Consider the following 16,806-nt stretch of genomic DNA (forward strand, 5'->3'; position numbering starts at 1 on the left):
CCTTTTTCTTGATCCACAGTTGCCTCCTAACTAGTCTTCTTACAGTTACTGTTGCCCACCCACAATCCCATTGTTCCTCACAAAACAGGGAGAACTTTGCCATAAGGCTCAATGCAGGTAATGAGAAACTTAGATCTGTTTTGTCATTACCTTGTGGCTAAGGATATAAAATCTAGATTGTGTCTATAAGAGCCTGCATCACATAGTCTATGCCTGCCTTTCTGAGATAATCTCATAAACTAATCTGAAAAATATAACACTTATTTTCTATATTTTGGCGTAATGTTTAGGAATAAATTTTTGTTTTTTTATTTCTTTAAAATTACATAATGCTTTAACAACTCGTTAACAACAGAGAATTTTTTCAACTCTTGCATACCTTTTCTCATTCTACATTCCCAACTAAAGTCATATGGTTTCTTTCATTTTTACATACTACACTTTATATTCCAGTTAGACGAAATTTTCAAAAGGATCTCCTCCCACTCCCTCAAAAGGCTTCTCTGAATACATGTGTACTTTGCTTGCTATATTTATTATGTGCCTAGATAAACGTGTGTGTGTGTGTGTGTGTGTAAATGACATATATTTTCATGTGGCATCTATCAGAGCAGAGTTTGATGTAGACTGTATATGATAGCTGAAAGAACTTTTTCAAAGCTGTTTCCTCCTTTTTAAATTTTTTCTCATTGCCTTTTTTTTTCCAGGAAAAGCTTTAGTGAAATTTTCACCAATATGTTGATTGTTTTTGAAACAGGTATCGATTAAGGAACAAAAAGATCAATGCAACTGTAAGAACGTTTCCTCTTCTAAATAAAGTTGGTGTAAACAACACTGTCACAACCACAGCCGGAAATGTCATTTCTGTCATAGGAAGTACTGAAACAACGGGGAAAATTGTTCCAAGTACAAACGGAATTTCAAATGCAGAAAACAGTGTTTCCCAGCTAATCCCACGTAATGCCGACAGTGCATTAAGAGCTCTGGAGACTGTGAAGAAGGTGGGGAAGGTTGGCACTAATGGTCAGAGCGCTCCTGGGCCTTCTTCAGAGTCTGTAACTGAAAAGTAAGTAGTAGGTAAAGTGCTTAATATGAATTACTTGGCCTTTTTAGGATCATTTGAGTATTTTTATCCTGAAGAAAAGCAGTTAATAGAATTTTTATGCAAAATGTTTCATGTAGAAAAAGCACTAAATAACAAAAAATTTGAGTTCTAGTCCTGGCTCCACAATTGCATAGCTTTACGACCTAGGAAAGCCACTTCAGCTGAGTTTTGTTTCCCTCAGCTATAAACTGAAGAGGTTGGACTAGAATTGATTTTTTTTGCATCTTATTTTCTTGAACTTTAGGATTGAGTCCATAGAGGTACCAGAAAGGAACTAAGTAGAAACCTAAGCAGGTGAGATACTTGAGTCTCCAGCTTCCATTTTAATCAGAATAGTTCTACTTTAAACTCTGTAATGATGTATAGAAGTTAAGAGGAGACTCTTTGGAGCCAGACTCTGGGTTTAATTTCTGGCTCACTGTTTCCTAGCTATTTGATCTTACGCCAGTTACTTAATTTGTCTTCCTCAGTTTAGTCATCTGTAAAATTAGTGTAATAGTTCCTACTTCGTATGTTGCTTATGAGGATTAAATGAGTTAATACTGCAATGTGCTTTGAACAACACCTGCCGCAAACCACTCAGCAAATATCTGTTATTATTGTCTCCATTATTATTGTTGTTGGGCTTCAGCATAAAATTTAATTTGGCTAGTAAAGGGGTTTTGGTGCTTTAAGACAAAGTTTTAAAACTTTCAGGTGATCTGAAAAGTTACTTCTCTGAAATCTCATGTTTTGATATTCTTTTAGAGTCTTAAAATCTGAGTTAAAGCATGTTCAGTTTATCCATAAATAGTGTATCAGTATCTAGTGTATGCTTTCTAGAAGAAAAGCATGTTAGACATTGTAAACTGGTAGTGATTTCATATAATAAAGGATAGGTAGGTAAGCATTTATATTCTTTATTTCTGCAGTTAGCATGTGATAAGGGAAATTTGTTTATTAAAGGATATTTGTAATCTTCCCTGGGGGAGATTTTAGAAATGATATATCAAAGAATATTGTCAAGTTAGCAAATGTTACCTGTGTACTCATTCTGAGTTCTGTTCTTGGCACTCTTGAAAATATATGAGATGTATAAGATTGTTCTGCCTTTAAGAAACTTATGATAATAAAGCTTTGGAGATAGTATTTATGTAAATGAAGTGATATTGAAGCTACATACAAAAAGCTACAGTGTATGATTCCATATATGTGAATGTGCAGCATATGCAAATCCATACAGACAAAGTAGATTGATGGTTACTAGGGGCTAGGGCTGGGGAGGAAAAAAGATGGGGAGTGAATGCTAATGAGTACAGATTTCTCCCAGGGGCAATGAGTATGTTTTAAAATTAGATAGTGGTGATGGTTGCATAACTTTGTGAATATACCAAAACTCACTGAAGTGTATACTTTAAAAGGATGAATTATATCTCGTTAAAAAAATGACTAGGAGAAAAACCTTTTTAAAATAATCTAAATAAATAAATCATTTATTTATTCATTCAAAAATTATGGATCTTCTGTGTAGCAAACACCAGGCCAATTTGTGTAGCTAAGGAATATGAACTAGATAAACTCCCTGCCTCTAAAGGTCTTCTGGTGTAGTTTGAGAGACAAATGTAAACAGCTTCCATATAATATATTCTGAAAGGTACTGTAATGGAGTTGTGTTCCAAGTGTTATTGGAACATTTAAAAAAGAATAATTCTCTAGGGAGTTATTGTGGAAGCATTTTCAGAGATAAAGTAATGACACCTGAGCTAGTTCCAAAAGATTAGAGAGTTAGGAAGGGAGGGCCTTCTCAATAGAGAAAACCACACAGGAAAAAGCATATAGGTACGAGAGGCGCTGCTGCAAAGGAGAGCCTAGAATCCTGGAAGTCATCTAGGATATAGCTGTAGTGATCTAGTTGTCTGACTAAAATGCAGCTGAAAGCTTTTCTTTAGGTCTGAATTTTTGGGATAGCTGCATGATTTCATGAGGCCATGAACCTTGTCATGGATTTTGATGCCCTTTTCCTGACAAGTCTAAGAATTTGTCATCTCAGAGTTGACATATTTACCGTATATTGCTCAGTAAGTGTTGCTGTTATAAGGAAATCCTAGTAATTTTCTTTGTTGCCTTTATTTAACTTCAGAGAATAAGCACAGCCCAATATACCTTTAAACTCTAAGCCCATGCATTTCTACCCAATATCATTACCCATAGTTCCTCGGTTATTTTCTACATTTTAATGCACAATTACACATAGAAGTAAACATCTGCTAGGCTAATCTGCTATGCTAGACTTAGAGATAGCCCATTGTCCTCGTCGTTTAGTTTGAGAAAACCTAATATAGTCGGGATGCAACGTATTGAATTCCTACATCATTAGCAAGATCATTTTCTTGAATCACCATATATCTAAGCTCTGCCAAAGTTTGACTTGTTAAAAGCCTTGGTGAGATCCTGTGGAACTGATTGCTTGGTGATTCAATGAAGAAAATCCTTTGTGTTTAAAAAAATATATTAAAATTTTGTGTATTTTGCATTCATTTAATGAGTAACCATTTCATCAGCATTTTGTTTAACAGATATTTACTGAGTATCTACTATGTGGCAGGAACTACTTATTTGTCCAACAAATATATACTGAGTACCTCTTACTGTTCTAGTTTCTGGGGAAGTAGCAGTTAACAAAGTGGACAACATAGCTTTTCCTCAAGGTGTTTACATTTCAGCTAATCACACTTAATAGTAACAACCCTTCCTTTATATGTCTGTCTGCTTTATCCCAAAGAATTCTACTGGTAGACTGTATTGTTTCTGTTGGAATTAATTGAAAAGGGATTTTTATTTTTAAATTTCCAATAGGAAAAATCTTCCTTCAGAGAATGAGTGAAAAGGGACTGATGGGTCACATTATGCCTGAGATTTGTTTATTTCTTTTTTTGCCCTCACCAGAATATGAGATCTGTTACTATGAGGCTATGAATTAGCAGTGTGAAATGGCAAGGAAATTCATTGCCTTATTTGTCAATATGAAAACCCCTAAAGTATCTTTCAGTTAGTGGTTTTACTTCGTAATTTTATGAAAAAATCCTACTGAGGAAGACTTAACAGTCATAGACAATGATTTATCATTTCCCTTGTTTAATTTTTTCTCCAGCAAAATTAGTTCTCCACCCAAGACGCCTGTAAGTAATATAGCGGCTACCTCAGCTGGGCCCTGTAATGTTGGAACAGAACTGAATTCTGTGCCTCCAAAATCCAGCCCATTTATAACTAGAGTACCGGTATATCCTCAGCATTCTGAAAACATTCAGTATATTCAAGATCCAAGGACTCAGATACCTTTTGAAGTCCCACAGTACCCACAGACAGGTAAGTAATTTTAGAAAATTCTTAAGAAAAAGCTGTTATATAACATTTGTTGCCTTTAGATAAATAAGTGAATCATTTATATTTGTCTAGAATATTTATATTAAAAATTAATCCTTTAGACTACATTACTCTTAAGTTTTCTTCCTGCCCTAAAAATCTGTGATTCTACATGCCAATAGTTTTAAATTTCTCATTTTTATGAATCAACTATAGGGTCCATGAATGAGCTTCAGAGAGTTCTGTAAATCTTCTGAAATGATGTGCAAATGTTTGGTTTATATACTTTGGTGTAATTTTGGAAAGACAACCACATAATATAGATTTCGAAAGAGGTCTTTAACCTCTGTTCCCAACAAGATTAAGAAGCAGTGATGTAACCATAATTACTTAACCCAAAACCTGTGGCAATAGATGTCCTTAGAAGGAAATTTACCAGCCATCTGTTAATTGCTCTGTCATGTGTTTTTAGGAGCAGTTTAGCAAAGTATTGAATGTTAATGATTTTCATATAGTAATATCTTGAAAGTATATAGTTTCTTTCAAAAGTAGAGGTAACTATTGTATGTCAACTATAAATAAAATAAATTTAAAAAGAAAGTGGAGGTAACTAAAGTAGGGGCAAAGCTTATTTTATTTTCCCACATTAAAGACTGCTTTAGACTTAAACCATTATAAGATGTTGGATTTTGCTAAGATTACATTAAATATTCCTCTTTCCAATTTTCAAGGATACTACCCACCACCTCCAACGGTACCAGCTGGTGTGGCTCCCTGTGTTCCTCGCTTTGTGAGGTCCAATAATGTTCCAGAGTCTTCCCTCCCACCTGCTTCTATGCCATATGCCGATCATTACAGTACATTTTCCCCTCGAGATCGAATGAATTCTCCTTATCAACCTCCTCCTCCGCAGCCATATGGACCAGTTCCTCCAGTACCTTCTGGAATGTATGCCCCTGTGTACGACAGCAGGCGCATCTGGCGTCCGCCTATGTACCAACGAGATGACATTATTAGAAGCAATTCTTTACCTCCAATGGATGTAATGCACTCATCTGTCTATCAGACGTCTTTGCGAGAAAGATATAACTCCTTAGATGGGTATTATTCAGTGGCTTGTCAGCCACCAAGTGAACCAAGGACAACTGTGCCTTTACCAAGGGTAAGTGATGATGGAATAGGGATGTTGCCGTAGTGTAGGGTTAAGAGCCCAGTGCCTGGTGTGCGACCACCCAGGTGTATATCCTGGCTCCTCCACTTACTAACAGTGTGACTTATGGAAGGTACTTGACTTCTCTATGTCGGTTTTTTCATGTTTGATGGAAATAATAGTAGTACCTACTATTGTAGTGAGGATTAAATCAGAAAAAACATTAATGCTCAATAAATGCTATTTGGATAGGAAACTGATGGGAAGGTAAATCTTCAAAATGCCAGGACAGGGCCTATTTTCAGTATCCCCACATACATACCTACAAATGAATTTCCTAAACCCCAAAAGTATGTTGAGATTTTGCTTTTAACATTGCTTGGCTAAGTACTAACCTTTCATTTAAGCATGTAGAGAATAGGCTAGGGTGACTTCCCTATTGTATTTATTTTTTTGGATCCAAAATATAATAAATTGTTTATGTTATTTCCTCGGAGCATAGTTAAATTAATTTACTACTCCTTAGATGATTAAGATTGTTTCTTTTATCCCCCCTTAGGAACCTTGTGGTCATTTGAAGACCAGTTGCGAGGAGCAGCTAAGAAGAAAACCAGAACAGTGGGCACAGTACCACACTCAGAAAGCACCTCTTGTTTCTTCAACTCTTCCTGTGGCAACACAGTCACCAACACCACCTTCTCCTCTATTCAGTGTAGACTTTCGCACTGATGTAAGAAAGTTTTTAATCACTGATATGGCAGGAGTAGGTCAAACAGCTGACTTCAGGGCACTCACTCAAACCAGGATTAGTTGTGTTGGATATTTTGCAGTCATTTGGTGTGCAGTTGAGTAATAATCATTGAGTATGTAAGCACTGTGACTAGACATTACAAGACTCTGAAGATCATAAAATCATAGTCCTTTTTCTACTAAGAATTCAAAATTTTTTCAGCTGTATAGTTCTCATTATTTTCATGGCTTTTATTAATAATAAGGTTTATATCTACCATTTATTGAGCACCTCCCCATGCCAGGCACTGTATTAAACATTTACATAATGTTGTTTAATTCTCACAAAAACCTTAGGGGGCAGGTGTTACCCATATTTTGCAGGTTTGGAATTCTACCCAGAGAAGTTAAGTAATTTGCCCAAGTAATAAATTCAGCCTGTAAGTAGCTGGGATTTGAATCTTGGTCCGAGATATTCTTCCCTAATTCGCAAGAGGTGCAGAAATACCTATTGTATTATTCATGGTGTTTTATATCACTGTAAATTAATGTTCTTGTCATTACAAAACAAGTGTTTGTCCAGGATCAATTCACTGTATCCTGGTGTTTTCAGTACTGTTATATCTAGAGCACACTATTAGTATTTTTTTTTAAATTCTTTTGGTTTATTTTCCGTCCTTAGAGGTTCCAGTATGAAAAAAAATTTTTTAATCTCTTTATTATGAAAAGTTTCAAACATACAAAAGGAGAGAGAATAGTATAATAAACCCCAGGGACCCATCACCTAACTTCCACAGTTATCAACCCAGCTAATTTTGTTTCTTGTATAGCTTCTTCCTACTAGATTATTTTGAAGAAATACGAGGCATCATATTTTTTCATCCATAAATATTTCAGTAAACCATTGAATTTTTAAAACTAAATCCAAATGTGTTTCGTCTAACTTAGACTTCTTCAAAACAGCTAAACCTCCCGACAGCAGAGTGATAGATTTGCCACTTGCTTCACAGAAAAATGTATTTATATTTTTTTATATTATGTATTAGGAAATAAGTATTTCCCTGAGATTCAGATCTATTATCAGTAATGACTTGGGATAATAATTTAACCTTTTTGGCTTTGAGTTTTCTTATCTATATAATTAGTAAACTAGATTCTTAAACTTTAGTACTCTGATTCTACAGTCATCTTTACAGTCCCTTTAAAAGTTATCCATTTCTCCTTCTGGTTCCAGAGCCGCCTTTGAATTGTTTTGGTTCTTTATTTAATACTGCGTGGTTTATCATGCAGTTCCCTCATTTACACTTGTTATTTTTTTCTCACAGTTATCAACTACTTTAGGATATGGTCTGTGGTGTGTGTGTGTGTGTGTGTGTGTGTTTTCATTTCCTGGAGTGCCACACGCCACGTTAGAGGCATACTATAAATTATTCGTTGATTGGTTTTGATAGTATAGTCAGGGGTTCCTTATGAGACTTAAAGGACAAAGTAAAAAGAGAAGATGTTCTATTTTCTCTTAGTAAATAATATAAATACTATTTGTTACCTGTGACAGTTTTTAATATTAGTCACTGGAGGTTTAATTGTTTACTGTGGAGTCCTACGTATTCTGTAATAGTTTATATTAGTTACAAGTTTATAGATTGAGGTTTCTTACTAACTGGCTATGCCTTTTTTTTTTTTTTTTTTAATCAGTTCTCTGAAAGTGTGAGTGGTACAAAGTTTGAAGAAGATCATCTTTCCCATTATTCTCCCTGGTCTTGTGGCACCATAGGCTCCTGTATAAATGCCATCGATTCAGAGCCCAGAGATGTGATTGCTAATTCAAATGCTGTATTAATGGTATGATTTGGGGGCATGGGGATATCATGCATGTTGACTCAGGTTTTAGAATGATCGAATACTTTCACCTTCATGTTGTTGCTGTGTAACTCATCTGTAAGCAACAGAGTTATATTTAGGTAAGTCTGAAATAAATTGCATTTAGTGTTTAAATTATTCGAGCACAGTTCGGTGGTTTAAAATAGATGTTGGATTATCATTGAGATCTACAACTAGTGTTAAGTTTACCAGAAAACTTAATTACATGTCTTTTGAGAGCATGTGTTTTTATTACTAGCCGAAGTAATTACCACCATTTTACTGATTTTCTTTGGTTTAATGCAGGACCTGGACAGTGGAGATGTTAAGAGAAGAGTGCATTTATTTGAAACTCAGAGAAGGGCAAAAGAAGAAGACCCAATAATTCCTTTTAGCGATGGACCTATCATCTCAAAATGGGGTGCAATTTCCAGATCTTCGCGCACAGGTTACCATACCACGGATCCTGTCCAGGCCACTGCTTCCCAAGGAAGTGCAACGAAGCCCATCAGCGTATCAGGTGATCATTTAACTCATACCTCACCTGCTGTGTTCTGGCCTCACCTGCTGTGTTCTGGCGCTGCGCTTTTAATCCTCACTTTGTAAGGCACAGAAGTTCCCCTCATTTAACAGCCACAGTAAACTCATAATTAATGGTTTAGCTGGGATGACATGGCTAATTGGATACTTTTTTTGAAAAGTATTCATCACATGCTAATACTGACTCTTCACTTTTCTGATTATTGTTTCTACATTTCTATAGATTATGTCCCTTATGTCAATGCTGTTGATTCAAGGTGGAGTTCATATGGTAACGAAGCCACATCATCAGCACATTATGTTGAAAGGTAACATTACTCTTAATTCTTTAGGATTCTCTATTCTCAGACTTGCATGTGCCCTCAGTACACATTCTTCCTTCAGTTATTTATAAAATGTGCTTTGCTAGTTTTAGCTATATAACAAATTTATGAAAAAAATTTTACATTTGGAATGACGACTGACACTTTTAGGGTTGATCTGTTACATAAAGCAGATAGAGTAGTCATTACTCCTATAGTTGCTTTACTCGTTTCACTTTTCTTACAGTAAACATGTTTCTCTTTAAAGGGACAGATTTATTGTTACTGATTTATCTGGTCATAGAAAGCATTCCAGTACTGGAGATCTTTTAAGCATTGAACTTCAGCAGGTAGGCTTTGTGTTACTCGGCTTTGAGTTTTTTTTTAAGTAGAATGGTGGTTGGAGGCTAACTTTACTTTTTTTTCTCTGTAGGCCAAGAGTAACTCATTGCTTCTTCAGAGGGAGGCCAATGCTCTGGCCATGCAACAAAAGTGGAATTCCCTAGATGAAGGCCGTCACCTTACCCTAAATCTTCTAAGCAAGGAAATTGAATTGAGAAATGGAGAGGTAAAGAAACTGAACCTCTCAGCTTCATTCTTAATGTATTTGTTGTTTGCTATTGCTGTGCATTGGTTTATGCCATAACTTAGTGCATTTTAATGTGCCTTTTTCTGATAGGCGATTGCTTTTAAAACTTACAGTATCAATAGAATTATGGTTCCTGATTCTTTAAATAATTTTTTAGATCAATCATTAGGAAGCCCCATTTTCCACAGGTAAACATGCAATCAGTATTTTTTTTTTTTAATTTCAGAGTGATTATACAGAAGATGCGGCCGATACGAAGCCTGATAGAGATATTGAGTTAGAGCTTTCAGCACTTGATACTGATGAACCTGATGGACAGAGTGAACAAATTGAAGTAAGTACTACAATTAGACATTTAGGAGGCTTTATTCTATTGGAAACTAAAGTAAAATTCTTTCACACTGAAGGATTAACATTTTATTTTCTTAGGAGATCCTGGACATACAGCTTGGTATCAGTTCGCAAAATGATCAGTTGCTGAATGGAACAGCAGTAGAAAATGGGCATCCAGTCCAAAAGCACCAAAAGGAGCCACCGGAGCAGAAGAGACAGAGTTTAGGTGAAGACCATGTGATTCTGTGAGTGTTAGACAGAAAATTCATAAGCAGTGGGCATAGGGCATGAATAGTTAAAGAGAAATAGATGCAGCGTTAAACTCATTTTTGCTTTTTTTCAGCCTCTGGGGAAGATCTATGTAATAGGGCAATGAGTTGATCAGTCTGAATTTTTAGGAAAGAAGAGGTAAATTTGAACCAACAAAGTAGTCCATTTTAGTGGCCCGAAACTTCCTTTTTCTTGGGATAAAAAATAACCTTTGTGCTCCGGCATCAAATTATATTTCCTCAGTCTGGTAGTCAAATTTATAGACTACAAAATGGAGAATTAAATCCTAGATAAAGGGTTTCCCTTTTAAAAAATCATGTCAAGGTTTTCTTGGCTTTAATATTTCCATTTTGTATAATTACTGCAAAAAATATGGGCTAATCTTGAACTTGATAGTTTGTTGGCCTGAAATTAACCAATATTTTAATTTTTTATTTTAATTTTTGGAAAATGGGACCTTGTTAGTGACCTCTGATGCCTTTCAATTTTAAAGACATGCCATGCTAGAGGCTCTTAAAGTTGGGTACAACTTTTTGTGTGTGTTATAAGTTTTCACTTAAAGCTAATTTGTTTTCAATGTCATTTTCTCTCAGGGAGGAGCAAAAAACAGTTCTGCCAGTAACTTCTTGCTTTAGCCAGCCACTCCCAGTGTCCATTAGCAATGCAAGTTGCCTCCCCATCACCACATCTGTCAGCGTTGGCAACCTTATTCTGAAAACTCATGTCATGTCTGAAGATAAAAACGACTTTTTAAAACCCGTTGCAAATGGGAAGATGGTTAACAGCTGAAAGAAGGTTCATCTTTCAAATTTGTGACCATACCATGGAAGCATTTACACTAGCTTTTTATATATATAATATATATTATATAATGTATATTTTTTTTAAAAAAAAGATATTACTGGGGGCATCCATTTCCTGTGGACTCTTTGATACTTCAAGCCCTCTTGCATTAGCATTATGGAAAAAAAAAGAAAATTTACTTTACTAGGGTAACACGTTCACTTTCCAGAAGTGATTGGAATTTGGACATTTAACTTAAGCTTCAAGCAGCTTTTTATGAGTTTGTAGCAATCCGGTGCAGTAACTGAGCCATTTCCTATTTTAAATGGCTTCTATAGAAAATTAACAACTCAGTTATTAAACTAGCAGGATCCTACAATGATACATCTAGTGAAAGTAGACTTAATTAACTTATTTATTTCTATTTTATGTTTCACTAAGAGAAATTTCCATCTCATTCCAGCTGCTTTATTTATCTTTTTCATGGGACTTTGCATGGAATTTTTTTTTAATTTTTTTTTTTAATTTTTTTTTTTTTTTTAACTTTGAAGAGTGAAGTTAGATGTTCTTACCATAGAATTTTGCAGGGTTATTGACTAGCTTTCTTTACTGCATTATATGTAGGAGTGTGGTGCAGTGCTTTTATCTGTAGCATTTAAATTTTTTTAATTTTCCATTTTTCAAGAATAGTTTCTGCTTTGTTAATATTTATACAGAGGCTACTTGTTGAAGTAAGTAATTAAATATATAACCAAGTGCCTAAGTCTTTCAGCTGATGTACTAGATATTAAATTCTCCTAAGTTATGCAGAATCGTTTTTACAATTTTGATAAATTATGCACTAATGTAATGGCAGTTTTTTAAAATGCAGATTTAAGCCTGTACATTATTGAATCTGATGACTTGGCAAAAGAATCAGGTGCTTTCAGCTTTCTTGAGAAAACCCTGTATGTAGTGTTTGCACTGACTAACAAGATGGTATTGCTGGGTTTTTAATTTAAACTAATTATTTTGGATGTTCATTGCATTATCTTGGTTAAATATTGTTTATTGTTAACTTCATGTTGGGGTTTAATTTTCCCTTTTTTATGACTGTTAGGTTGATAAGACTATGAACCATGTAATAATAGAACATTGGCTAACCTTTATTCATACTTAAAAACATGAATAATTTCTGCCCTGCTAAAATGTGACTGAAAAGTGTTTTGACTTGGCATCTGAAAGTATGCATTATGTTCAACCAACCATGCCCCAGATTCGTTGGAAGTATTTTATTGAAACCTAAATTTCAGTCAACATTTGAAACCAAAAGCTGGGCATTCCTTCCTGGTGATCTTACCTATAGTTTGTCTCTTTGTTTTTTTCCCCGTTTCTTTAAGATTAGTTTGACTTTTATTATTTTTTTTTAATTAACTTCTGTGAAGTTGTTTACTCTGAAAATTGTACTGGAATATTTTAAGCCAAGCTGATCTTTCACCAGGTGTACTGTATGTAAGGGCTTTTCCTGCTAGCAAGATGCTTAAACAGGATCATGTTATTGGTCGTCTGAGCTATTTAGTTGTTTTACAAAACCACAGCATTGTATCAGATAAGATTTTGATAAAAAGTTTTGTGCACATTTCCAGGGGCGGGAGGGTTGGCATTTCCCTGAAATTTCTTGATCAGAATGAGTAAATACTGGTGTTTGATACCTGTCTTAATGAACATGCTCATAAGGTGACTGATAAGTTGTAAATATACCTGAAACAAAGGGGTAGTTTTGATATTCTGGTGTCAGTATGGAAGATCTTACACATTTATTTAATACTCAGATGTATGAAGATGTTTGTTTGTAACATAACAGCACAGTAGCCTTGACTTAGTTTCCTTCGGTTAGTACTGTACCTTTTCGCCATGGCCAGTGCTCCCTCTCCCTACAAAGACATTTTATTTATTTCACTCTGTAACCTGAAATGAATAGGAACAAGAGTTTTTAAACCATGTTACATTAACTTATTTCTGACATTATAAATTAGCCTGGGATTGTTACAGGAACATGATTGTTACATAATTTATACCAGAACCTTTCTATAAATACACCTCACTACATTCGAAATGCTTCCAATGTACTTTATTTGCTGTTTGTATTTCCAGAAAGGATATGCAAACCATAATGTCTATTTCATGGATATTTAAATAGTGAGATCTTCCATGTTGAAGGTAATGTATTTTTTTTTAAGATTTAAAAATTGCTATTTTGTTACAAAATAGAGACCTATTAACAGTTGGAGAGCTCCTTATGTGCCCTCAGGGAAAGAACCCTCTGTGCAACAGAACTACGCAAAACATCTTCAGCACGTTCTGAGGGTGAATATATACTACATAAATTGATCTTGTGTATTTAACCTTATCTTTTTAATTTTAAAATTGAGATTTTGAAACTTGGTTGTGCTCTGCTGGAGGGAGTTGGGATAAACTGCTTAGGTGTTTGCCTACTTGTCCAGTGAAATTACATTTGCATCAGTGTATGTATATACCTGCCAACCTTATTGGTATGTCTCAACATTTATATTAAAATAATGCTTGTCTTGCAGCAGGTGATCCCATAAAACAATACTCCCTGTTCTTAAAAACTTACTCTCTTTCTCACTAACAACATAGGAATCGTTTCTGTGTTGGGATTATTCTGTGTTGCATTCTTTGTGTAGTAGCCATTTTCTGTTTCTCATGATGGGGTTAATGTGAGGTAAAGACATTGGTTCTCTGCCAGTTTAGAAGACAGAGCATTTTACCTGATCCTTCTTCAGAATGGTACCTACTGATGTCTCAGAGGAAAAAAATCACAGATCAGACCTAGGATGTGACTTCTTAAAATTGGGGGCCTTCCGTGTCATTTGACTTTTTTTTACCAAGATGTAATATACATATGTTTGAAATCAAAGGATATAAAACAATAGGTGAGGAAATTTGTAACATTGGTAACTAAACTGCATATGTTGCCTGTGCTCTAATTAGGAAAAAAGTAGCCTGAGGTCTGCAAAGTGGGAAATGTTGTCTGTTTGTTTTGTTGTTGTTGTTTTTCAGTTTTTGTGTTTTGTTTTTCAGTTTCTAAGCCCCATTCTGAAGTCCATGTGCCTCATTCAGATACTGTGAATGTAACGTCAGTAGTCCTTTTGTGGTCTCATTTCATTTTATAAATTCTGAGAAAGCTACATATGTATTTCATCTAGTTGGTACCTGAACAAAGCAGTTTCCCTTGCCTTTTTTGCCATGACTTAAACTTTTAATGCCATCTGATAAACCAGTGTCATGCATGAAAGTTGTGCATTGTAATTTTCAAGAGAAGGTACTTCATTGGGCCAGTGGCACTGATTTTTTTCCTAGTATCTGTTTACTCTCACAAGAGAATAGTAAAAGAAACCTCCTATACTAGGACTGAAATTTTCCATATGTATGGATCTCTAGTCACGTTCATTCAAATTTCAAGTTGATGCTAAGTTATAAGCACATCCCAATTTTATATGCTGCCTTGAGAAAATTACAGGATGCATAGCAATTTGTAGGAATTTAAAATGGGATCATTTAAACATTTGAAAACACTTTTAATAACCATCTAGCTTGCCTTTGCATTTTACATGTTAAAGCCCATGGTTGTCTTGTTAATGGGTGGATTTGCAATGATCAGGTTCAGCATGTGAGTTTAACTTTGAATCTGAATATTTCTTCCTTAGCTTCTTTGAGTCATTTTCTGAGGAGATGTCACCAGTATTGGTAACTAACCATTAAAGGGAAAAGTTGCATTGCAACTATGGATTAGTTAACTGGAAGAACTTTTCTTGTGTTTTAGTGAATGAAGAGTGTCAATGGGATCACTTACTGTAACTCCTTCTACATAAGAACCCCTTCTGCTAGCAGAACAAAAATGAACATGCTCAAGGAGTATCCCATTTTCTGGATAAATTGAATAAATTTGCTAGTTACTCCTTTATACTAGCAGTTTCTTTGTATCCCTTTGCTGGCAAGGGAATACAAGAGGTCAAGGCCACTGATCAGAACACCCCACACTTATGTGGAGTCTTATTTTTACTCCAAGAGCAGTTATTCCCCCAGGTCCAAAATTGGCAGTTTTTATTTTTTTTTTTTTTAAGTAAAATTTAAAAAATATCCTCAAACCAGTGGAACATAGACACTGGCTGCACTTAGTACTGCCAAAAGCCAAGGTCATTTGCATATATTCCATCAATCTGTCAAGAATTAGGCCTCACTTTATAACCCAAGGCATGGAAGTGCATGCATTCTCTTAGCTGGGCAAACAATTATACTGTAGTTGTGATACAACACATGTGGCTTTTATTTGTACTGCACATATCCACTGTACAGCCACTTGGGAGTATCGTGGTTAGCTTGCAGCGACTGCTGTTTGCATTTATACTGTTTATTGCATATTCTTTTCCCTGGAAGTGAAAGAGAAATGTTTTTCTTGTTGCATCGATTACATTTTATAAATTTGCTTAGCTGGAAAGTTTGGGAAAAGAGGCCTGTTTGTCAATTGTACAACCGATTGTGAAGCTCTAGTGTGAATATTTTTACGTCTGTATTAGACATTTTCTTTGCAAATCTATTGTTCGATTGAAATGTAAATGAAATTAAAGATGGTGTACACCCATCATGTAAAAAGCAGGCACCATCTCTAAGATGGATTTAATGCTCATTTTTAAGGCATATACTCAGCTTCTATTTAAAACTATAATTTAAAATAATTCTGTACAATGAAATGGGGAATATATATGGGAATAAATTCTATTCCATTTATTTCAATTTGAATTTCCAAATCGTAATGTTTCCCTTTGTGCTATAGGAATAGGATTAAATGGGGGAAGGCTAGGACTTATAAAGGCCTGTATATGGGGGGAGGGCAGAGATGGAACAATGAGGGTTGTGATGATAGTGAATAGCGAAGAGTGAATTCTGTGTGTTTTTACCGTAGCACTGAAGTGAAGAGATATTAGCTTTGGCTGTTCACAGAATAGAGCATCATGATTTTCAGTGTTTGAGAGAAAATTGATGGAAAAAGTTTGCAGTACTTGACATGTATTTGCATGCACAAAATAAAATTATTTGTCCACCTTGAAAGTTGTTTGTTTAGTGTCAATATTAAGTTTATGGTGCATTTTAGTTAACTTGATTTCCTTGGTATATTTTTTGGCTTAACAAAGCTACCAGACACTCTTCGAGATTTAAATAATCACCTGGCTCATGTATACATCAGTGGGAACGATCTGAAGGAAGTGAATAGGCCAGAGAGGTTGCAATATTTCTCAATTTGATCAGTCACTTTATTCATTCAGTATAGAGTACTTTCTGTATGGGAGATGAGGGCAAAGACAATGCTAGCAGTTCACAGTATTGAACTCAACAGTATTTCTCTTAGTGGAGAAAATAGGACAAATACCCATAACTAATACAAAGCAGTGTATTATAGAAATGTGAGGACAGTTCTGTGGAAACCATATGAACAGAGAGAGAATGGCAGGGGTAGATCTGGACACTATTTTCATTGGGCCTTGAGTAGTTTCACTATTTTCATTGGGCCTTGTGTAGTTTCACTATTTCACTCAGCTGATATATTTTAAGCCCCTGTCTGTACTGGTCATTAAGGTTAAAAGTTAATGAAATATGAGCCCTTTTCTCTAGAGGCTCACTGTACAGAACAGGGAAAAACAAATTTGAATAACCAACTCAGTGAGCTATGTTCCACTGTAGGGTGTATGGAAACTCCAAAATGGAAATTATGGGGCAGATGGTGCTGGTGGTGAGCCAGAGG

General features: G+C 35.2%; 1 protein-coding gene across 5 annotated transcripts in view; it reads left to right on the top strand.

Moving 5' to 3' along the window:
• The window catches only part of RC3H2 (ring finger and CCCH-type domains 2), a 41,712-nt gene extending 25,597 nt beyond the window's left edge, over nucleotides 1-16,115 (top strand). For 2 of the 5 annotated variants that reach the window (XM_011364329.2, XM_023533083.1), the window contains 12 exons: nucleotides 758-1,066; nucleotides 4,236-4,450; nucleotides 5,179-5,609; nucleotides 6,157-6,327; nucleotides 8,022-8,168; nucleotides 8,493-8,706; nucleotides 8,950-9,034; nucleotides 9,297-9,378; nucleotides 9,462-9,596; nucleotides 9,844-9,951; nucleotides 10,047-10,195; nucleotides 10,814-13,098. In XM_011364329.2, the coding sequence (XP_011362631.1) occupies nucleotides 758-1,066; nucleotides 4,236-4,450; nucleotides 5,179-5,609; nucleotides 6,157-6,327; nucleotides 8,022-8,168; nucleotides 8,493-8,706; nucleotides 8,950-9,034; nucleotides 9,297-9,378; nucleotides 9,462-9,596; nucleotides 9,844-9,951; nucleotides 10,047-10,195; nucleotides 10,814-11,009 (2,242 nt within the window). In that variant the 3' untranslated portion in view covers nucleotides 11,010-13,098. Of the gene's footprint in view, nucleotides 1-757; nucleotides 1,067-4,235; nucleotides 4,451-5,178; nucleotides 5,610-6,156; nucleotides 6,328-8,021; nucleotides 8,169-8,492; nucleotides 8,707-8,949; nucleotides 9,035-9,296; nucleotides 9,379-9,461; nucleotides 9,597-9,843; nucleotides 9,952-10,046; nucleotides 10,196-10,813; nucleotides 13,099-13,136 lie in introns of those variants that run through there. The other 3 variants (XM_011364330.2, XM_023533082.1, XM_011364331.2) reach the window with 3 other exon arrangements.
• Nucleotides 16,116-16,806: the final 691 nt, after the last annotated feature.

Source organism: Pteropus vampyrus, unplaced genomic scaffold (assembly GCF_000151845.1).
Source record: "Pteropus vampyrus isolate Shadow unplaced genomic scaffold, Pvam_2.0 Scaffold95, whole genome shotgun sequence".
Lineage (NCBI taxonomy): Eukaryota > Metazoa > Chordata > Mammalia > Chiroptera > Pteropodidae > Pteropus > Pteropus vampyrus.